General features: G+C 34.1%; 1 protein-coding gene across 1 annotated transcript in view; it reads right to left on the bottom strand.

Annotated features, from left to right (window-relative positions):
* Positions 1–24,604, bottom strand: part of LOC129227647 (relaxin receptor 1-like) — a 69,832-nt gene that overhangs the window by 12,836 nt on the left and 32,392 nt on the right. The window contains exons 3-6 of the mRNA XM_054862237.1: positions 22,453–22,524; positions 13,704–13,775; positions 10,068–10,296; positions 477–670 (exon numbers count right to left, since the gene is read on the bottom strand). Coding sequence (XP_054718212.1) covers positions 477–670; positions 10,068–10,296; positions 13,704–13,775; positions 22,453–22,524 — 567 coding nt within the window. The remainder of the gene's footprint in view (positions 1–476; positions 671–10,067; positions 10,297–13,703; positions 13,776–22,452; positions 22,525–24,604) is intronic.

Genomic DNA, 24,604 nt, shown 5'->3' with positions numbered 1-24,604 from the left:
AGACTGTTAATGGGCTCAAGTTATGCACCTTAGCTGCCTCCACAAGAAACCAGAACGCGCATTAATTATTTAATAGTAGCAAAATTTGTATTGTGAAGCTGTAAGACCTTACTTGTAAAATGATGAAAAGTGCTTTGGGCTAGAATATGAGCAAAGTGGGGGAAGGGGGAGGACATTAATAAACCACAAATTGTCAAGAAAATACTGCAATAGCAATTTCCAAGTTAGTGGAATGTTCATCAGTTCAAAAAAGTACTCAATGCACAATAACACAGTTGCGAGGAAAAGATGCAATGCCTTGTTTAACAACGCAATTTGGTTATAATATGCATTTAGAAAGTTATATACGAAGAAGAGAAAGCTATGCGAGCAATTCAACTTTTAAATATCACTAATAAAATAATTGTCATCAGAAACTGTCGAGTTGAAAAGAAAGAAAAAAAAACTTTAGGAACTAAAAATTGAATTGAACTTACCTGTCCGCTGTAATTAGAGTGAGAATAAAGACAGAAGCCTCGCTGCTAACAGTACTTAGCATACCCGCTAGTGTGCACTGCCAGCTGTGCCTCCATTTGACGTCATAACGGATGTACTCCCCACGGAATGCAACGTCATGTCCGGCAATTAAAAAGAGGTACAAGCACATCAAGAAATCAGCAACGGATAAATTCTGTTTTGAAAGAAGTTTCAAAGTACAGATAAAAAATGGGAATACATAAATAATTAAAAATACTTTATTTTTAAATTATGTTCTACAAAGGAATAAACATCTGATTTTTTCAAATTGAATTATGCAAAAAGAAAAAAAAACAACTGATTCGAACGTTTAACTTTTTAAGCGCCAATGTTCCCAAACGGAAACATCAACTTAAAAAAATCGTATGAAATGAAGTATCACCTGAAGGGTTTTTAACTTTTTTTTAATTAATTGACAAAGGTAGACTAGATTTTATTAGAACAAAACTAGTTTTTCTTTTACAGTTGTTGTTTTCTACAAAACTTCGCAAAAAATGGTTTTTTGTTGATTTTCACGAAGATTGATAAAGAAATATATAAAAATTTCAAAACAAAAGCGCAACTGTTTTGACATTTTAGAGTGACAATATTGATCATTTCGTTAATCATACATGATAGAATAATTTCCAGCAGAAATGTATTTTTAATAAGATCGATCTACTTTCTTTGCTTCTGTTCAGGAACATTGGCATATTCTGCTATACCAAATCGAGCACTTTTGCACCACGATGTAAGTAGCGTTGACGCCGATATTTCAAAATATGCTCTAATCTGTCTGCTTCAAGCATTTAGCGAAGCATACTCTCTTGAATTTCTCTTTCTACACAGAATTAGTGATATCTACAACAGCAAACTTTTTAAAATTATATATACAATACCCCATGAATGTAACTGGTAGGCAATACGAAAAAAACAATTGATTTGATTAGTATTATTTTAAACAGATTTTACCTTGACTATCAGTTTTCTCGTTAGTTAAAATGTATTATTTGAATAGAATATTTTGCAACTTCATTAGTCATTATAAAATAAAAAATATTATAATAATGTAATTAATAAACTCCATGATAAAATGATTAGTTGGTTATTATTTTCACAGATGGCGCATCTAACCTCAAATCTGAAAAAAAGTTCCGTTTTTAAGCACCATATGTTAATACTAATAAATTTCACTCCCTTGTTACGTAGACTTCTCAGAGACTTCGCCCCCCCATTTCCCCTCTTTGTTGAAGTTAAACTTTCTATTTTGCTAGAAGTAGCGACAGTGCAAATCAATGGGCGCCCATATAGGGGGCAAGGGGGAGGTCGAGCCCCCCCCCCCCTTAGAAATTAGGACTTCCTTGTTTTTAAATATATTTTTTTCTTTGCAAAAATGTAAAAATATTTCTTTCCCAACCATTAATGAATAAGTAATTACAAGAAGTTCTGTCTAGATCTAGACGAGCCTACTTTCCCATATACCCAGACTACTTTCTAGTACCTGATCAATATTCTCAAAAAATAGCTAAAATCGCAAATTTTTTAAAACATATTTTTTTTAAATATTTTAAGCTGATTTCTAGGAATAAAATATTCCTAACTTTTCTTTAAAAAAAACGAACAAGATAAAATAGCAGCACCTTTTAAACAAAGCAGCTAATACACTTCTTTCCATTAAAAAAAATAATCTTTAACAGCTTTCAAAACAAGAAAATAATAATAATAAATTCATTAAAATAAATACATCATATAAAAAAAACCGTTTCTTTTTCCCCTGTTGCCAAAAATAATTTTTTAAACGAATTAATGCACTTACCAAAATAAATAAAAACAATAAAATGTCAACTTAAAGAAATAATTTTCATTGTCAAAAAAAAAAAAAAAAAAAAAAAAAAAAAAAAAAAAAAAAACCGTCTGCGCATATCTTGAACATAAAATGACTTCGAGTTTATTCGCCGAAAACTGAATTCGGAACTCCAGCGCTCGAATACGCTACCTTGCGGTGATTTACAAAACTGCAAATGAAACTAAAACATTGCCACGATGCGTTCCACGTGTGTCTGTTGACGTAAACAACAGGCAGTTTGTTCTGAGTATTTACTAACGCAATCGATGTGTCTTAGTTTGCTTTCAGCTACAGAAATTAATTCGTCCCTTAGTAGTATTCTCGAGCTTCTCAAAAAAATGTTCGTTTTCATTATTTCCTTAATAATAGGTGAAAGCGAAAATTCTGGTGTTAACAAACTTGGATAACGTTATACAAGGTAAAAATTTTTATTGTTTTGTATGAATTTTGTAAGAATATGGGGTTTTTTTTAATCTTAAATTAATTAAACTTACCATATTTTACAGCAGCATTTAGTTGGGAATGGACAGTATGCAAAATATTTTCTTGAATATATTATCGTAGAACAAAATGAATTAACCGAGAAAGAATTTACTTTATTCCTTTTATTCTCAGCTGAAAGGTTTTCGCCAAATTTGTTTAGGGTTATAGTTTTAGTAGAGTGCGAGCAAAGTAGCCTTGGCGAGGATTTCGCGTTTTTAGTTAAACCATTTTTAATTTTTATCATGAGTGGAATAAAATGGCAGTAAGATTACAGAATTCGATAAGTGAAAAGAAATAATGGTCAATCAACTGAAAAGAAAACTACCACCATATATCCGTGAGAATTTTGTTGATGATTTGCATAACATTGACACAATTAAATCGTAACTCAGAAATTAGAAAAATCGAAACAGAAAATTTTTAAATAAACCGATTCGGGAATTCGAGAGAAATAACTCAGCAACAAATGGAAAACAATAAGCGCTAGCCAAGCAAGGCAAAAAAGTATCATCTTCTTTCGATAACAATTTGTAATGTCATATTGAATTTTCTAGCATTAATTGTTATTCTTGTCAGGCCACAATTATTATTTAGTTTTATCAATAATTGATAAATATCGAATTCAACATCGTGGAAATAGCTGCTTAGAACTACGAACTACGTAGTTTGCATTAATCTTTGACGTTTAGTAATGCTTCTTGAATTCTCATTTCTTTCTACGTGGGCCAGAATGTCCACAAGACTTTGAAAATTAATTTAAAAAGAATAAAGCGAAAAAATCATACGTACGAACAAAAATCACAACACTTATAGTATTTTCTTCGTTACCATGTGCGTTTGTTTTAGTTTTTAAGTCCGCCATTAGACAGTGACTTCAGTGCTCCCTATAGTTCGTTGGAGTTGCGAATACCTAAATTAAAACTTTAGCGTGAAAATAAAAACAAGTCATATCAACAATAATTATTTCACAGTTAAAACCACAGCAGCGGAGTCGGAATCGGAGTCAATCTCATTTTGGATAAAAGAGTCGGAGTCGAATATCCAAGAATCTGAGTCAGTCATTTGTCCTCCGTGTATAAATGTTTGCCAAAGCTACGAAGTCAGAGTCGAAGTCGGAGAGTCGGAGTCCGATTAATTGTCGGGCACAGGAGTCAGAGTCAGGTGCCCCTAAATTCTCGGAGTCGGGAGTAGGTCGTCAAGAGCTATTTCCAACAAAGTTTGTTTGAAGTAAATCCGCCTTTAAGTTCGGAATCTATATTGACTTTCAGTTTCCCCTTAGGCGCTAATGTTAAGAGAATTGAACTGTTCAAAATTGAACGAAAACTTGTTCAAATCAAAAAGATATTTTCGATACATGTTTTTTATCAAAAGCTTTTCCCTACAAAGATTGTTTAGAGCCACTTTGCATCTATGTTCAAGATTTATTTTTAATTTGAATTTCCCCGTAGGCGCTAATGTAAAGTTTTTTTGAACTGTTCAAAATTGAACGAAAAATTGTTCAAATCAAAAAATGAATTATGGGACTGAGATGTCCTCGCCGAGATCTTTCTAACAAAAAAATTTGTTCGAATCGGACTATTCATTCAAAAGTTATTAGGGGGGGGGGACAGACAGACAGATCGACAGACAGACCGACAGACAGACAGACCGACAGCCATTTTTCCCCATCTCAATACCCTACTTTCCAATTTTTAATTTTTCAATATTTATCTAACTATTTGATTTATTTTGGACTTTTTTTTTTGTTTTTCGGGATATTTTCAAGATGTATTAAGCCTTTTTTGTGCTTTTTTCTCCTTTCTCTGATTTTTACTGGGAAAGTAGGCTACAAAATGTCCAATTTTAATGACTCTAATCGGTCCTGAAATTGGTTTTCATGGGCAAAATATCATGCTTAACCATGGTTAAAATATCTGAGCCCCCCGCTTACGATTTTGCATATGGGCGCCCATGGTGCAAATTAAGGCTCCTATATAAGGGGAGCTGACTTATCCGACATTTTGGTTCCAAAATTGTCGGGCGAAAAAAATAGTATTTGTACAAAAGCCTCATTGCAGAAAATTGGTGTCCAAGCTGTAGATGTGTTGATTGATTGATGTTTGATTATTTTATTCTGTAGATGAATACGATTTAATTACTACAAATTAAAAACAAATAAGGTGTGAAAATGAGGTTTATTACGGTAAACATTCCCCGATACATTTTTGCTGAATTTGTGAACGAAGTTATCTTTCTAAATTTACCTTAAGTGAGATTTTACTGAACTTATCATCAATTATTTTACGACTTAGCAACCAGCGAATATTATAACGTATTTATAAATGCTAGAAACGAGGTTGGATCCAATTCTGTCGTGGATCCAAAATGTCGGATAAGTCAGCCTGTCCTTTTCAAGGGGCTCTAGTGCAAATAGTTTCTACCATTGCAAGAAGTGATTGAATATTTACAGCCATATCTGATACAGATGAATCAGCAGATTCTGTTATAAAGATTTGCCAGACTTTGGACGCTTTCTTAAAGAAGTGGATTTGAGTTTACTTCGAATGAAATCGAAATTCCATGTCACCTTACTACCGAACGGCACGACCTTGAGGGTCACGGATTTGGGCAAAATTGTAGACATATTTCAATTCCCCTTAGATATGAGCCCAGGTAGAGCGGTTTGACTGCATAGGCCCTAGTTCGGCTGCAACGGGGGTCCAAAGTTTCTAAATTGGACCCAAAAATTACGTGTATTGACATATAGTTTCAAGATATTTATCGTTTGTAAATGAAACTAATTATTTTCATTTTATATTGATAGTCCGCTAGTATTGACTTTTTGCCAATAACAGCCATTCACACTGTAAAAAAATTCCGAAACGTTACTGGTTATTTCCGTGGAACGTCTCTCGATTTCACATGTTTTTACCTATTTCTCTGTAAAAACAAGTATCTTCACAAAAAAGTTTCCCGAATCGCTACAAGTTGCACGTGTGCAGACTTTTCACTGTTGTGGAAAATATTTTTAGCAACCAGTTTAATGATTGAATGAGCGTGTTTTTTAAGTGTATCGGCCTAAGGGTGACTTACGGCCTATCCAGGTTTACTAAGCTCCTAATGAGAGTGAAACAAGTCAATGGATAGCTACAGCTTTGCAAGGCAGGAATTGCAGGCAAGAGATATGCTTGGCTCCTTCTTGCATAGCTTTGGCCGTGGTCGCTCTGATTTTTATGGAGCCTTCTTAGTAAATCAGGAAAGTTCTAATCAATAACGCTAAACCTACTTAATTTTTCTGGAAGGTCCTAGAGACACGGCTGACTTTAACAGGGGAGGTTTCGCACTTCTTCAGAAAGTTTCAAGATTAATTTCAGAAAAGTTACTGACTTTTAGCGGAAAACGTTCCTGGTTTTTGCAAGATAAGTTACTGGCAGAAATTGGGCACATCAGCTGCCTATTATTTTCCTGGTACGTTTCTGAATCGTTTTTACAGTGTACTTTAACTGGATATTTACCATCTTCTATCAAAGATATTCCCCATTGATAAGCAAAAAATGGTAAAGTTCCTCATCTACCATTTAGCTCTGAATTTATTGTATATAGCACATTAAACGACCAAAATATAAGATTGTTTCGTTCAAGTTTAGTACACTTTTCAAGTTTATTTGTAATAATGCCTGCAAATAAATAGACTTTCTCCTTTCCACTCGTAGTACTAATAAAAGACGCCGAATGTGTTGGGAAAACGAACATTGTGCTGAAGTCTGAAATTCCAACGGGAGCGCTAATGGATTTCTGGGGGTCAAACTAGCAACTTTGAACCCTCGTTGTAGCCAAACCAGGGCCTATGCAGTCAAACCGCCTTACCAAGGTTCATATCTAGTGGGATTTGACGTAAATGTAGAATTTTGTCAAAATCCGTGACGCTCAAGGTCGTGCCGTTTGATAGCTAGATTCTTGCGCCCATCAAAAACAATCTGCGCCGCAATCAGACGGCCACCATTTGGTATCATCACATGAAAGACGCGGTGTTGTGTGTCAAAACAACAACAGCAAAAAAAAAAAAAAGTCCTTTGAGTGCCAAAAACGTTTGCATAAGCATTCCTTCCCTTCTTATAACTTACAGTAAAGTGCATTGAAAAATAATTATCAAAAGAAGTTAAGAACATTTTTAGTAAGGTAATTTGATTTTTAAAAATGTGTTACATATGGTAGTTGTAGAGTTATTGTTTTTAGTTTTAATTGTAATTTTAGAGCTTTTTTTTCATTCAGTTTTTTCTACATAAAAGTTATTCTCAAGTCTTCAATGAATTTGTTCAAGAAAATTCACATTGATTTTTTTTCTTTTTTTACCATTTTTTAAAACTTAAAATTGAGGTAAATGTGACAAAGAGGTTCATATATATCAAGCGTTTCTACATAAATATAAAACTGTAGCCATCTAGCGTAAAGTATAATCCATCAAAAACTTCAGTAAAAAAACTTAACATAACATGCCCAAGATATTCAATAATTGTTTTTTCTTTTTTTTTTTGAAATTTTCTTCTTGGATAATTTAAAGAGATGCCTAATAGTCTTATTTTTATAATGCAACTTAATTTTTAATACATGGAACATAGAAGGGATTTAAAAGGATAAAATAAAAAACATTGAAACATCAATAACAAATCATTAAGTAATGTAATCCTCTTTGAGCCTGAATAATACACAAATGAAAACGGATAGATTCAGTCACAATACGAAATAATAGGAGCAATTTGGTAATTTTTTTAAAAGTTAATAGTATTAAATATCTAATTACTTCAAAAACAAACAATTAAAAAGGATAAATGAAATAAATAATATTTACTTTCTACACAATTTCAAGAAAGAAACGTACAAATTTTATTTGGAAAAAAGATTATGTTCATAAAATTTTAACAATTTAGATTTAAAATACAAATGATGTTCAACGTTAAAAGAAGCATTTACCAGGGTTTAAGCTGGGTTCAAAAGTTCTTTAGCATAAAAGCTAAAATTGATGGAAAAATGTTAGCAAAATGCTAAAATGTTACACATTCTCATATTTATATATGCCTCAGTGTGTTTCATCTCCAGTTGAAAATAAAATTCATATTTCATTTTTGACATCCTTGAAGAAATAAGTACAACAGCAATTTTTTAAAAACATAAAATAAAAAAAGAAAACATGATTGGTGTTTAGAACGTTGCATTCCCCTCCTCCTAATAAAGCAGTTTTTGGGGGGACATAATGCTGTATAAGACTAATAGTTATTGAACTTAATTGTAGTTTAAACATCTAAGCTAAGATTTTAAAAAGATTAAGTTGATTATCGCCATGCACGCTTCCTCTCTAGGATCATACATTTCTTCTTTATTTAAAAAACTAATTTATTTTTATTTGAGCAAAAAAGCGAAAATGCATTGCTTTATTTTCGCAATTCAGATAGTGTTTTCGCATTGTGCGAAAAATGCGACTGTAGCGGAAACCCCGATTTATACCAATGTAATCGTCTAACTGATACATTATAAGAAATCGGTACGTCACTATTAATAGGAAACACTAACAGAAACAGCAGAAATAAGGCTTTTTATTAAAAAAAATGATAGTAAAAATACGAGCATATATGTAAATATTGCCAACACTTGAAATATACACTGGTTAAGGTAAAGTAAGGAAAAATAACAAAAACAGCGATAACTTATTCAAAAATGGGCCAAACCGTGTAAGATTTGTATAGGTTGCCAAGTAAGAGATACCGAGTAAAACTGCAACATACAAGTTAGTGACGCGGTGAACGGAAAGCATGATAGGCGCACTGTAAAAAATTTCCGAAACGTTACTGAGTATTTCCGTGTAACGTTTCGAGAATTCAATGGTTTTTATCCGTTTTCTGGAAAAATCAAGCATCATAGTCGAAAGGTTTCCTGAATTGCTACAAATCGCACGAATGCAGACTTCTCACTGTTGTAAAAAATTTTTTAGTTCCCAGTTTAAAGATTAACGGAGCGTATTTATAAAGTGTATCAGCTTCAGAGCGATTGCAGTCCGTCCAGACTGAAAAAGCGTCCAAAGGGCGCAAATCAGTCACTTGACAACGTAGCTTTGTAAGAATTGCAGGAGGGTGAGATGCTTGACATTTGCCTGCAAATCGGTCTTAGCTTTGGCCATGATTGCGATACTGTTCTGGGAGCTTTCCTGGAAACGCACGAAGGTGCCAAACTTTTATAGTTTACCCACCTATGTTTAGTTTAAAATTCCAGAGATACGACTGACTTTAAACGGGAAGGTTTCTGAATATTTTAGAAAATTTCCAGGATAATATCAGGAAGGTAACTGAATTTTAGCGGAAAATGTTCCTGGTTTTTGTGAGCTATGTTACTGGAAGGAATTGGGCACATCAGCTGCCTATTATTTTCCAGGTACGTTTCTGAATCGTTTTTACAGAGCGAGGAATAAAAAAGTTCATGTTTGAAAGCTAGGCCTATTTTATTATCCGAAATCAATTTTTTTGAGAACAGAGTTATGTACACTGTAAAAACAATTCAGAAACGTTCCTGCTAAATAATGGACAGCTAGACTGTCCTATTTCTGCCAGTAACATATCTTGCAAAAAACAGGAATGTTTCCCGCTAAAATTGAGTAAACTTCTTGAAATTATATTGGAAGCTTCCTGAAGAACTCAGACATCTTCCCGTTTAAGGCCAGTCGTGTCTCTGGAAATTTTCAGAGTTAACTTAAGTAGGTATAATATAGTAGCTTAGACCCTTCCTGGTTTATCAAGAAAGTTCTTAGGGCAGTATAGTAAACATGGTCAAAGCTAAGACAGAATTTATTGCAAGTAGGTATCAAGAATGTAGTTCGCCTGCAGTTTTTTCAAAGGTACGCAGGCCAATGATCTTCTTGCTTCCTTTGGGAGTTCAATCAGGCTAGACGGCCTGTAGTTAAAATGAGGTCAATACACTTAATAAATACGCTCAGTTAAAATCTCTACTCTAACTTTGTGTTTTTTCTTAAAAACCGTGAGAAGTTTGCATTCGTGCAACTTGCAGCAATCCAGGAAACTTTTGGACAATAGTACTTCATTTTCTCAAGAAGTGGATAAAAACAATTGAAATCCCGAAACGTTACACGGAAATAATCAGTAGCGTTTCGAAATTTTTTTAACAGTGAATGACATAAAAAGCATGACATAAAAAACATGAACAGACTTGAGTATAAAAGAGAAGCATTCCTTTTTTTAAGAAAAGAAACAACTTTGACCTTAATATAAAAGGCATGCACTCCATCTGTCTCTCGTCTTATGACAATCATAGCTCGTCCAATGATGACAGCAGCATTTCCGAGACAGGCGATTCCTGCCACGATCCACACACCTGCGCGAGCTAACACGTTGTCCAACAGGTGACTTTGTGAACTCAGACCATCCCCTCGAGGCTCGCACACTCGGACCTTGCGCGCAATGGAACACGAGTAGAAGCTCGAAAAATATCTGCAATCAAAAATTAGAAAGTCATCGAAGAAATGAGTTGTTGTAAAACATAAATAATATTTACAGAAGTTGATCTTGAAAAGCTTTAAAACAAAACAGATTTAACCTTAAAAAAAAGTTTTTTTTTTAACTTACCTCCTTCAGCTGGAAGTGGTGTCCCCGTTTGTGACCACCACCCTTCTTGAGCAGAAATTTTTTTCTGAAGTGGTTATGTTTACCTCATACAAAAATTGGAATGATTGCAAATATTTTAAGTTTAAGCATTCTTATTAATTTTTTCAGCAATTTATAACATTAAGAATATTTATAATGCAAAATACAATGTTTTTTCTATAAAAATTCTAAACTAATAGTGAAGAAAAATTCAAGAAAGTTCATATATGTTATCGTAAATAATTTAAATAAGCAACTTAAAATTGCTAAAACTATTTTTTTTTTGCCCATTGCTATTGATTTATGTGTATTCTTTTTGTGCAACAAAATATTAAAAAAAAAAAAAAAAATGCTACTATATAGTAACATTAAAAAAAAAAAAAAAATCAAAGCTGAGATTGTAAAAAGTAAACAACTGTCTGACAGGAAAAGCAAACCTCAAATTTGTGCAGTCATGGGCATTCAAACTCAGCTGTTCTACGTCAAGAACCCAAGATAAATGAACAAAACTGTTTTGGAAACGATTCCTTTGGGTCCCTTTTCCCCGAAATGTATTATGTTACAACTTTCGCCCACTACAATGAGATCAGTGCTCTAGAAGCGCCGTGTCTACGTTTGGGGACACTTGGAGAGAAGCCCCCTATGCATTCAAAAATGAACTCGAATCTTTTGCAAAATAATAACTGAATTTCTCAAGGTTGCTGGGGGAAAATGGTTTACTAGTTTAGTTTAGGGTGCGAATTTTAAAATCTCGAAAAAATTATTGTATTTGAGCTTGAAGATTGAGATTTTTTGAACAAGAAATTAAGCCAACAAAAAGAGTCATATTTAATAGTCCTGCCATCCATGTGCTTTAAAGAGAAATAGAACGTACTTATGCAGCGATTTTTGAGGTTTTAAAGAAGAAAGATTTTTTTAAAAGAAATTTTTGAATTTGGTGTCCTTTTTTGTGACCACCGAGCCGGAAAGGGTTAATTCTATCACTAACTTAAAACCCGTATTGAATGTCAGTGGCTTACCTAATTAGTATGACAACATGACCAAACTAATATCTGGACGCTGTTCAAAATTATTAACCATCCCGATTGAGTACGAAGGAAATGAATTTAATTTTTAATTGTAAAAACATAGTGAAAATAAAACCGACTACTTTAAACATGCACAAAGTTGCAAAAGTTGCATACAAGGAACTTCTTTCGCAGTGGAAAAAGATGTAAGTTTTGTTGGTAAATTTTAATTATGGGCATTAAATGTATAAAGTCTTCAAGAAGAAGAATATTACTGTGCATGTATGCTAATGAGTTTCCTCATATTAGAAGATGCATTTCTGTGATAAGTGTGATTCTGAATTCCCGGTATGCTGGTCTTCATTTAAGCTGTACTTGGTTTTAGTTAGACATTTAATAAATATGTTACTGTTGGATAACTGTCTGATTTTTAAAGACGAAGCTGCAACTCTGCTATGTTGAAAAATACCCAACTTGTTTATTGGTGAAAAGACACGCAACGGAAGTTTTACATTCAGAAGCCGATTTCTTTTTGTATTGAAAGAGGGGTTCCTTGTAGTCGCGAAACAAGTATCTGCCTTTTTCTTTTTTTTTTTTTTTTGCAGCTTTGAGTAAATTCAACGATGTTGATTTTCGTAACGACGTGTTGACTGTCAACATTGTTCTTAGGCTGCGAGAATTTTGAAATAGGCAAAATTCTCGCAGCAGAGTACCAGAAAACATGATAACATTCTGGCAGGATGGGGGGGAAAAAAAAAGAACTTTGACATCTTGAATTCAAATTATTTTTTTCGCGATCACGAGTGTGTGTGTATATAGGCGTGTGTGTGGGGGGAGGGGGGGGGTATGTTGTGTGTGGAGGTTAGGTGTATGTGTGTAGACATGAGTGCTTATGTGTGTGTGTGTGGGTAGTTATGTGTATGTGTGTTTGTGTGTGTGGGGGGGTATGTGTATATGTAAGTAGTTGTGCGTATGTGTAGGTGTATGTATATGTTTGTGTGTGTATGTGTATGTGTGTGTATGTGTTTGTGTGTGTGTATGTGTAGGTGTCTGTACGTATGCGTGTGTGTATGTGTTTGTGTGTGTAGGTGTATGTGTAAAGGTAGGCAAGTAAGTGACGCAACCTGGAGACGGTTTTCTCTAGAGGAGAAGCATCGTGAGGCAACCGGCCGACGGTGGCACTGCAGAGGGAGACGGGGAAAAATAAAATCATAGGAATTCAAAACTGTCAAGTGAGAACAATAAGCAATCATGATTGCTCGAAAAAAAAAAAAAAAAAAGATCCGCGAAGTTGCACGCGCATTAATACGTCATTTACCCCAATTCAGCCATTTTTCGGTCCACGTGTGACCTTGTGACCGGAGGGTCCCTGGTTCGATCCGACGAAGATCCACCGTTTTCATTAAGAGTGACTGGGGGACGTTAAATATGCTCGTGATCACAAAGTCCTCCAAGTGAAACGATACCTCTGGGGGTGCTAGGCCAGAAGTTATTCAGCTTCTGATCTGGTTCTAAATTATCGAACTGACCACAGATGTTGCTGCCATCTATCGTGTTGTCTGAGCCAAATCGGACTTCTACCTAGAAATGGGCGGTCGTTGAAACGGAAGCCGTACGTCTCTGCCTTAAAATCGAGTAGCATTACTACTCGAATTCGGGTTCCCGAATGGCATAGATAACAACGAAAAATCAACTTACAAGCTTACAAGTTAAACACTTTTGTGAAAATGTCTGGCAGTAGGTAAATACCAAATAAATAAACAGGTATAATTTCCCATATATTTATTTATTTCTTAGAAATATATAGAATATGAATGTTTTAACAAAAACAACCCATGGGGGGGGGGGGGAGCATGAGATATTTCCTTTCAATTGTTTTTTAGAAATTCGATAAAGTATAAAAATAATAAAAAGCTCAGAAGAACAGATCCTGTAAAACTCAATTCATTGTGCATTTATTTCCCCAGCAATTAAATCCTCTATTGTCTATTGTAACAAAAGGGTTAAAAAGCGAAACACTGATCAGTATCTACAAGCAAAGCGATTAGTCAGATTTCTAATAGGAAGAATATTTAAAAAAACTTTTCAACATACCTATTTAGCTTTTACTCAGGCATTCATTTTAGCTTTATTCCGATTTAATATAAGAAGCGTTTTCGTAATATTATGAATGTTCGAATAATTTAAAACCTTTTGAAACTCCGCTGACTTTTTCACCAACGAATGGATAAAGAAATGAATACTTACATGTAGCGAAGCGATATCAAAGGATTGAAACAGGCTGCTTGCATGTGTCGTAAAGGATTATTCTTCAGGTTCCTAAAATGAAGCATTTTAAAAGTTACAGTAAAGTGTCAAAAATCCAAACGCACTTCCATGCTCCTTTCAAAAAGGTTCCTTTTTGTTCAGTAAACAACAAGGGTAAATTTTTGTTTAAAAATGAAATTACATATTACAGTTGGACCTCGATATAAGTTCACCCCTCGGGACTTCACGAAACTGACCTTATAAGCGGGTTGACCTCATAACCGATTCATATATATTCATTGATAAATAAACATTTAATTCATTAAATCACTTCAAAATTTAATACATTCAAAACTATCAGTTAATTAGGTTATTATAGTTAAATTGATTTGATCCAATTTAAATTTTCGGAATCAATAAGAAATTTTGAAATTATTTTTTTAAACTTTTCATTTAGAGGAAAGTTGCATTCAAATATCCCCAAGCAAACAACTGATGTGCAACTTAGCTTACTTAAAATTGTCATTAATACAGGACTAATGTGTTTTTTCTTTAATTTAAACAAAATGGTTTCTAATTATTTTCTGAAAATTTCTTCAGCTTCTCATGATTTTTAAAAGAGCGCAATATGTACACGCTGAGTGCCCGCATTACTGCGTCATATTTTAGTATCACTATCGTAATGCTCACTTGCTACTACATTCTGTGCACTACCTGCGACGTTAATAGGAAAAACGACTTGTCACTTTTTTAGGATCATATATCGCGGTGAATTCTTGGAAGTGAATCTGTTAGGCACTGAAATCATTCAAAGAAATATGACAAAAGTGACCTTATAAGCGATTCATGTATTATGACCTGACCATTTATCCGATAATACATGACAGAATTCCTATTCAGTGAGCCGGGACTTTAAAAAAGTGACCTCATAAGCGGGTGACCCTATATCGAGGTCTGACTGTATAGCGTTATGTACTCGTATGTCGTGTACCTATACATACATATTGTATAACCACTCTGTTTTATTGAACGGCATACTATTTTCCTAAAAGGTATTTTCTTGGTTATTTCCGAAAATCCGAACAATTTGAAAATCCAAAATACCTATGGTCTCAGTTAGTTCGAATTTTTGACGCTATACTGCATATTATTTGATTCTGATTACATGTTTCTTTGGCTAAAATATAGGTAAAAATCAATGTACAATTTTATGAATACATTGCTGCTCGAATTATTTGCAACTGCGTAAATATCAGTAAATAAATAAATTTGTAGATTATGCTTAGGGATTGCAATACCGGACCAAAAATGCAATACCGGTATCCTGTATTTTTAAAACCTGATACCGGAATACCGGTATTAATACCGGTATTAGAAATTTCTAAGAAAATAATCGCAAACATATTGTTTCGCTGCCACACTTCATAATTTTGTGCAAAAATTGTATTGTTTATAAAAGTGTTGTGAACAAATTTCAGATAAAGGAACAAATGTCATAATTAAAAATCAACAAGAGTAAGAAATCTAATGCATCTATTGAATTGTCTCTAATCCTCGTGATTATTTTAGTGCACGACTTTTCTGCAATTGAAAATACTCTTTCTGAATTCACGCAGCCCGCTGGTACTGTTAACAAAGAGCGATACACCTCCTCTAATTGCCTCCTTCATCTTCAAATAATCCTTCATCTTAGTCTTTCATCTTCAAATAATTTAGTCTCTTGCGTATTATTTTCGGATAAATTCTTTTTTTTTGTGTGTATGTTATTTATTTTGAATTGTATGTATTAATATTTTAATCTTCTTCTTCCTCTTTTTTTTTGAATTTATCACTTGTTGTAATTTCTCTTCGAAGGACGAAACTTTTCCATTATTAACATCACCTTCAACGATTTTCTCTTGATCAGGATGGGCTTGTGTTTGCCTTTATCAGCAATTTGATATGAAATTTAGGATGTGTTTAACTAAATTTGATCATGTTAGTTTATTTTAATCGTTTTCGTTTTCTCTACCAAATTCTTTAATAATAATTATGCAAATATCTGACAATATGTTTCAGTTGTTTGTGCCTTACCTCTATAGTAATTTTAAAAAACACTATATAATTTCCAAATCTTATTTTGCCTTCTTACCAAGAACACTGTAAAAACGATTCAGAAACGTTCCTGGAAAATAATAGGCAGCTGATGTGCCCACTTTCTGCCAGTAACATATCTCGCAAAAACCAGGAAAGTTTTCCGCTAAAATTCAGTAACCTTCCTGAAAAATCCAGAAATCTTTCCGTTTAAAGCCGTCGTATCTCTGGAAGTTCAAAGTTATCTTGGGTAGGGATAATGCTACGCAGCTTGGCACCTCCCTGATTTATCAAGACAGTGCCAAAAGCAGTACTTCAAGCATGACCAAAGCTAAGCTAGAATTGCAAGTAAGTATCAAGCATCTCGCTTGCTTGCAATTCTTGCAAAAGTACGAAGTCCATACTTATTCGCTCCCTTTGGGAGTTTAATCAGCATAGACGAGCCGCACATGAACTGAACACCTTATAAATACTCTCAATTAATCTTTAAACTAGGAGCTAAAAATATTTTTTACAACAAAGAGAAGTCTGCATTTGTGCAACTTGTAGCAATTCAGGAAACTTTTTGTCAATGATACTTGATATTTCCAGGAAGTGGATAAAAACCATTAAAATCCCGAAAGGTTACACAGAAATAGTAATGTTTCTGAATTTTTTTACAGTGTATAAAGTTAATAGCGAGACAGGAGAACAAACCAATACCGGTGACGACAAATTACTATTTGTAATTCTAACAAGAAAAACGTTTTTGTCAAATTCAGTACAATAAATAAATAAAGTATTACTATAATTGATCGTAGGAACAAATTACTTAAGAGACAAATTAATTCTAAATTACTCTTGAAAATAACTTTCAGGAAAGGGAAAGTGAGTGATCATGGAATTGGAAAAGAAGAAAAACTTGGAGCACATTAGAGCATGAAAGTGCGATTTATCTCACCATCCAGTAATGAAAATATCATAATGGAATCTTTTTGCTACTTTTATTTAATTATGTTCTATTAGTTTGTGCTTTTGAAGCTAAATTTTTACATCAATGAATTGATTTTGGCTCTTTATCATGGAAAAAGAAATGTACATTTAAAATAAAAGGACGTACAGTGCTGGCCAAATTATTGGACTAAGACTGTTTTAAAAGCAAATTCTTTATTGATTACATAACTATAGACACATTAACGAACAGTGAAATAACGAACAGTCTAATATTTAGTATGCATTCCCTTGTTCTTGATGAGCATTTTAAGTCTTTTGGCATACTTTTCACAAGGTTTACACCATTTCTTAACTTTTTAAAAAAGGAGGTAAAATATTGTTTATACTCACTATTATATATACTCACATACACATACTCACTAACTAACTAAAACTAACTTTAAATATAACAGAACACACTAATGAAAAGAACTAGTGAACTGTTTAAGCTGATTGAGGTTATGTTAATGGTAGGCCACAAACCTTAAATTATGCTAAAATAACGTAATAATCAGTGTACAGTATGTACTGTACTTTAACTGTAAAATAAATAGTATTTTAGTACAAATAGTGTACAAAGAACCAAAAAAAAAAAAAAACTCTTTTGTCTAATAATTTGGCCAGCACTGTACATTTAACAAATTAAATTGAAAACTCTTTAACTAAAAATATTGGTTATTTTCAACTAGTACCGAAAATACCGGTATTTTACCTCAGCAAATACCGATATTTCGAAATTTCAAAATCACTCGAAATACCGGTATACCGGCATTACAATCGCTAATAATAGCCGATGATCGAGTAACGCGCGTGTTTCAAAACTGCGTGTGTTGATGATTTGATAATGTGTTTTGGTAATGTTTAACATGCAGGGAAAGGCTTTATTGTGACAAGGCTGAACTCGATCCGGCAACTTAACAATTTTACTGGTAAGACTGTGTCATTTCAGGGGAATGAAGAAACGAAAAAATGGTCAACATTGAGCGCTACCTACTGGAGTTTACATTGTAAAAAAATTCAGAAACATTACTGACTATTTCCGTGTAACCTTTCGGGATTTTAATGGTTTTTATCCACTTCCTGGAAATATCGTGTATCAAGGACAAAACGTTTCCTGAATTGCTACAAGTTGCACGAATGCAGACTTCTCTCTGTTGTAAAAAAATATTTTTAGCTCCCAGTTTAAAGATTAATTGAGAGTACTGATAAGGTGTATCGACTTCAGTTCGTTTACGGCTCGTCCATGCTGATTAAACTCCTAAAGGGCGCGAATAAGTATGGACTTCGTAGCTTTACCAGAATTGCTAGCAAGTAAGATGCTTGATACTTACTTGCCATTCTAGCTTAGCTTTGGCCATGCTTGCAGTACTGCTTTTGGCACTGTCATGATAAGTCAGGAAGGTGCCACGATGTAATATTATCCCTACCACAGGTGAGTTTGAACTTCCAGAGACACAAAGGCTTTAAACGAAAATATTTCTGGGTTTTTCAGGAAGGTTACTGAATTTTAGCGGAAAACATTCCTGGTTTTTGCGAGACATGTTACTGGCAGAAAGTGGGCACATCAGCTGCCTATTACTTTCCAGGAACGTTTCTGAATCGTTTTTGCAGTGTAGAGTTAATCCATTGGAGTTAGGGTTACAATTTCAACTATCAAAAGATCACCAAACAGGCAATGGCTTCGCTCAAATGTAGAAGCAAGTTTCACCCGTCATACCTTGATGAGCGACTTCCTAGTAAACTTATAATTTCACAAAGTAAGTCCTCCCTAAAGGAGAAGAGATTTAACGTGTAGCAATGATTCCGAAAAAGAAAATATTTATAGGTGGCTGATTTCGAAACCTAAAAGCACTTATTGAATTATAATGTTGCAATGCTTTGAAAGAGAGTATTATGCAATTGTCAGCATTGCTACACAATAACTTCTTTCCAGATACTTTACGTGAAAGATTTTTCGTCACACGGAAACATTTTTTCATGAATCAAGTAACACTGCAAGAAAAAAATCTGTTTCATATACTACCGAAAGAAAATAGCTGGAAATATTCATGCAATCGTTTTAAAGATACGAAAAAATGCTATCAACATGGATGGGTTGAAGTAATATTCGTTTTTTTTTTTTTTTTTTTTTTTTTTGTCTCGACGAAAGAATTTCTAAGCGTCTCTCTGGAACTATTTCTTAGTATTTTCCACCCCATATATGGACGGTTAGAATGACAGAAGCGTAAGTCAAACATTTTTAAAGTTGAAGTAAGACTGGATTGGGTTCCTCTTGAGTTTCTTTACTGAGTGTAATGGCGCTACAAATACTAAATTACATTGCCCAGAAGGGGAGCACGAACATTGTCCACTAACCGAACACTGTTAAAAAATTCCAAAATGTTACTGAGTATATTTCGGGATTTTAGTGGTTTTTATCCACTTTCTGGAAATATCAAGATCATTGTCAAAACGTTTCCCGAATTGCTACAAGTTGTACGAATGCAGACATCTCTCAGTTGAAAAAAAAAAGGTCCCAGTTTAAAGATTAACTGAGAGTGTTTATAAAGTGTATCAGCTTCAGCACGAATATGGTTCATCCAGACTGATCAAGCTCCCAAAGGGAGAGAATAAATCTTTATTCAACGTAGCTTTGCAAGAATTGCAATCAAGTAAGATGCTTGATACTTACTTGTAGTTCTGACCTAGCTTTGGCCATGATAGCGATGCTATAATGCCTAGAAAGAGTAGTGTGTCGACCGCCGCTGTTTTGCCGGCGATTCTTGAAGACGAAATTGAGGAATTCCGCTAGAGGGCAGTGCGGTTCGGGAGCACGTTATTTTTGACGGAGTTCATATTATTTGATGCGGGATTTAGTTATAATTCGGTTATGCGTTTATGTTGTTTTTCCGCATTTCGTAAAATAATTATGAAAGAGTTTTAAAATATTTTAATGGACTCATCAAAGTTGAATATTAAGATAGATAAAAGCTACATCTTGTTTTATACCAGCGCCAGCGTGCAAAAGTGGTTACGGATCAGGCAAAGAAAACGTTTCGCTTTTCATTGTTACTAGAGATGAGGAGAAACTTAAGCAGTAACGCGTACCCAGCATCGGTGTCACCCTGGGCGCAAATTTGTGGTGTCACGCCCCCCCCCCCCTCTCCCTCGACAAGAAAAATTAGTATCCTTTGTAAGCATGAAATTCATACTATTTTCAGTCCAAGTACTGACAATATAAATCTAATCCTGAGTATAGTATTCACCCCATGATGTGGGGTGAAAGAGTAGTGTTCCGGGGGTTTACCTCCGGAAAAATTTGAATTTTGTAGTCCTAAAAATGCATTTTAGCTTCATATTTTTCAGAAACTTGCAATTCCACTTTGGGTGTCACCACCCCAGACGGGTGACATCCGGGCCGAAACGCACCCCCTAGTGACGCCACTGACTCAAGGAATGGAACTCTTTGATTTTCTCTAAAAATTTCAATGGTGCTGTCTGCGCCATAATTCCGATAAGTAAAAAATTTAGCAATTTAGGAAACGTTTTGACAAAAACACTTGATTTTCATAGGCAATAGATGAAAAGCAGTGAAATCCCGAAACTTTCTACCGAAATAATTAGTGACGTTTCTGAATTTTTTTAGTGTTCAGGTGAGAAGGACAGTGGCAGAGTTCTATTTCCAGGTTGCTGATTGGACCAGCCTCCCAGAATTTTCTGGATTCATCTTACTCATAACAGTTCTTGCACGTATTTGGCTTTCAGTAAATCCATTGTAATTGTAGAATGACCATAGCATAGACCTTAGAGCAGATATTAAAATGGAGGGAATAATTTGAATCATTGGCTTAGCAAAGGCTGACCTAAGGACCCCAAGTCACGTGACTCAACAATGACGAATGATTGGCACATTTTGTGTGAAACGAGTGAAAGAAACCTGATTTCTTCCAATGCTTTGCTTTAAAATCTATCACGTGACTTGGGATCTTGGTTTCATGAATGAAAGTCTTCACTCTCTCCAGCTTACCGTTTCTGAATTGGTTAAACTAGAACCTCTTGAAAGGGACAGGCTGACAAATCGGACATTTTGGTTCCAAGACGGCTTTGGATCCAACTCTGTTTCTGGTATTTATAATTACGCTATAGTATTCGCTGATTGCTATTTCGTAAAACAATTGAAAATCAGTTGAATAAAATGTCATTTAGGGTAAATCTAGAAAGATAACTTAGTTCACAAATTCAACAAAAATGTATCGGGAAATGTTTACTGTAATGAACCTCCTTTTCACACCTTATTTGTTTTAAATTTGCATTATTTAAATCATCTTCATTTGCAAAATCAAAAATTCAAACATTCATCAGGCAATACATCTATAGCTTGTTCACCAGTTTTCTGCAACGAGTCTTTTGTACAAATACTAATTTTGCCCCTCCTTCCCCGACGATTTTGGAACCAAAATGTCAGATAAGTCAGCTCCCTTTATATAGTAGCCTTAGTGCAAACAGTAGCGTCCTGCGGGGGAAGGGGAGGAAGGTCAACCCGGACGACGCTTTTGAGGGGCGGGTGGTGAAACCAAAAATTTATACCTGGAAGTTTGTACCTTAAGACCTTGAAATGTACGTAAAATATTACTCTTAAACGCGATTTTCTCAAAACGTTAATTTAAAAACTCATGTTCCTTTTTCAAAAACCCTACTTCACATATTTCTTTGAAATTTTCACCTCATTTTATTTTTAGACTCGTAATTATCCTTAAGTAAAATTTCTGATTTTGGACTGACAGTTTTTCCTAAACAGCTGTTTTTACGGTCAAAAACGGTCTTTTTCTTCATTTTTAAAGTGACTATGGATTGAAATTTAATAAATAATGAAATAAACAGAAATGCCTTAAAATTTCACTTCAGTTAAGTTCTGGATATATCTTGAAAATGCTGAGAAAATTGTAAGTTTCAATCATTAAACGTTTTGATAAAAAAATACATAAAATTTTGCAATTTAACATTTTTTATATATGGGCGATTTCTCTTAGGAATTTTTCATAAAATTATCAGAACAAATTTGAATTATCAGAAGTTAAATGCGTACGATTTCACATATATTTAAAAAGAAAATGAAAACTATTAATAGTTTTAAAAAACCAATGCTAGTTATGAAAGTTTTTCTGTGTTTTTATTTAATTTATGAAAATGTCGAAGGTACAATCAGCGACAGCATAATTATAACGACATCCTTGTGCGTTAAGTTAAACGTTATTAAAATTGCAATATTCTGAAATTTGTTCTTTGTAAGCTTTTGTATGTGCAAAATGTGAAACTTGAAAATGTCGATTAATGACTTTCCATCAAAATCCAGTTTATTGTTAAAACTTATGTTTAAATACAACTAAAATATTTAAAAATATCCATTACAATAATTGCCAAGTGAATTAATTTAAAAAATAATGAAGCAAATAATGTCTGCGAAAAGTAAGCAAAATTGGCTAGAAAACCTTGGAAAAGTCCGAGTTTAAATTACGTAAAAAACCCGGAAAATCAATTAGCTTAGTTGGTGGTTCTCCTAATAAATATAAATGTCACTTTTACAAGTATTAAATACCGCGAATATCAAACAATAATGCTCAAAATAAAGTTCCAAATGCATTTCAAAGGCCAGAAAGAAAAATCACCATAATGAATTTAAATTTAACTTTTCGATAAAATTTACTTAAATTTCTTCGATACTTACAGGGAATCCAATCTTTTTAGCATATCAAAAGCATCGACTTCAATTGTGTAAATTCCGTTGTCTTGTAGATCTCTGAAAAGAAAAGGAAAGGGTATTTTCAATGCTTTTATCTAACCGAAGTAGAAGATTGTGATGAGACCATTGAGAAGAGATAAAATGGAGGGAGTGAAGACTTTCATTCATGAAACCAAGACGCCAAGTCACGTGACAGAGTTTAAAGCAAATCATTGGAAGAAATCTGGATTCTTTCGCTTGTTTCACGTAAAACGTGCCAACTATTCCTCGTTGTTGAGTCACGTGACTTGGGGTCCATTTTAATGCCTGCTCTAAAGGTGAAACACAATGAAACCCCGATTTTACGTTTCTCAAGGGACTGGGTTAAAAACGTAAAATGCGAGAAATACATAGCAGCAAAACTGATGATACGACTCGATGGGAAATGTCGTATGTGGGAAAATGTAGGTTTGGCGGACGTAAAATCGGGGGTTTCACTGTATATGCAAGTATTATCCAGTCTTAAACGAAATCAAAGTAGAACGGCTGTAACCGTCTAAAACAAAATGTCTTGCAATTTTTTTATGACTATTATTTTTCGCTGTTAAAAAAAAACTATCGCGTATTTTTGAATTTTTTTTGAAGAGTGAGAAATGTTTTGACTACTGTATACTAAATTTTCAAAAAGAAATCTCTCATACTTTTGGCGGGATGGGTTTAGAAAAAAGTTAAACCCGGGAAAAAACGCAAAATTAAAGTTTTTTCAAAAATTCATAAAAAATTCAAAAATTGGTCAATCTTCAAACTTTTTCGATCATCACATTTTATGGTGAATTCCCTACACTAAAGTACGAAAAAAATATTTTCCTGACGTAATTGGTTGGAAATCTGTGACGAAGTAAACACAAAAAAGGGCTAATAATCATTTAAAGCATTTAATTAAGAAAAAACTAATTAGAAATTCGGAATTTGGGCTTCAAGGTGCACACCGCCGTGGTACGTTCGAATTTTGTGCCAAGTTTCAGAGCTGTAGGTGCTATGGAGTCTTCTAGCCATCGGGTACATAGAAAGAAACAGAAAGAAAGAAATAAACCCGTCACCTTCATATATTTAGATTTAAGCTGTTTTAAATGCTTTGAAATTACCGAACACTATGACCACGTAGTCGTACAATTCAAATTAATTTTGTTTCTAATCTCTGCATGTGTTTGTGTGTGAGTGTGCTCAATAGCTAAAGGGTAAGTGACTGAGTAACCAAGTTCCCAAACCATAAAGTGCTCTCGTGTGTTAAATGTAACTAACAAACAAACATTCGCTTACACCGCCAGCTCAGTCATTTCCTTCAGTTCCTTCAGTCATTTTTTCACGTATTTCTGCTTTAGCCCTGGCTAATGGGCGGTAATTTACTGAATATACCTTGCCTCGCGTTCAATCTTCGAGTTGAACCGAACCATTGCTTCGGTCACTCGTCTGGTCTGCTAATTCTATATTAGCTACCAGTTTGTTTCGCACTCTTGGCTTCCTTAATTGGTTTTCCATCTCCAGCTCAGTCACTTTCCTATGCCGGGCTGTTGAGTGTTAATAAGCACGAAACTGCAGTCCTCGGCTGGAAATGACTGAGCTGGCGGTGCACTTCGTGTATTTCTGCTTTAGACCTGGCTAATGGGCGGTAATTTACTGAATATTCGCTTACACTGTTTTTTAAAGAAAAAAAGAAATTAGTCTGGAAAATAAAGGAGAATCTAATGTGTGTAATTTCTTTCAGTAACAAATATAGCAAGAAGCAAGAAAGTTTCCCGTTAAAAGTCTGTACACTTGCTGAATTGACTCGGAATCTTTCCGAAGAATTCAGAAACCTTACTAATCAAAAACAGATTGATCCTGGAATAAATTGAGAACCTTCTAAGAAAAGTTGAATATGTTTATAGTAGTAGCTTAGTGCTATACTGATTGGCCAGGAAAACTACTGAAGAATTTTAGCAAATATAGCCAAAGTTATGCAAAACACTTTTCAAATAATGTAGGTTTTCGGAGATTTCTTTTATTCACGTCATCTATTTTAAAGTGCAATTCCCCTTGCTTAAGTTCAGCCTTGAAATTTGTTTTTGAACTTTTGTTAACAATTTAACTTTTTAGTAACTATTATTTTTCATTGTTT

The sequence above is a fragment of the Uloborus diversus genome, chromosome 8, assembly GCF_026930045.1.
Source record: "Uloborus diversus isolate 005 chromosome 8, Udiv.v.3.1, whole genome shotgun sequence".
Taxonomy (NCBI): domain Eukaryota; kingdom Metazoa; phylum Arthropoda; class Arachnida; order Araneae; family Uloboridae; genus Uloborus; species Uloborus diversus.
Note: the sequence above shows the minus strand (reverse complement) of the source record. Positions and strands in the feature narration are given on the sequence as shown.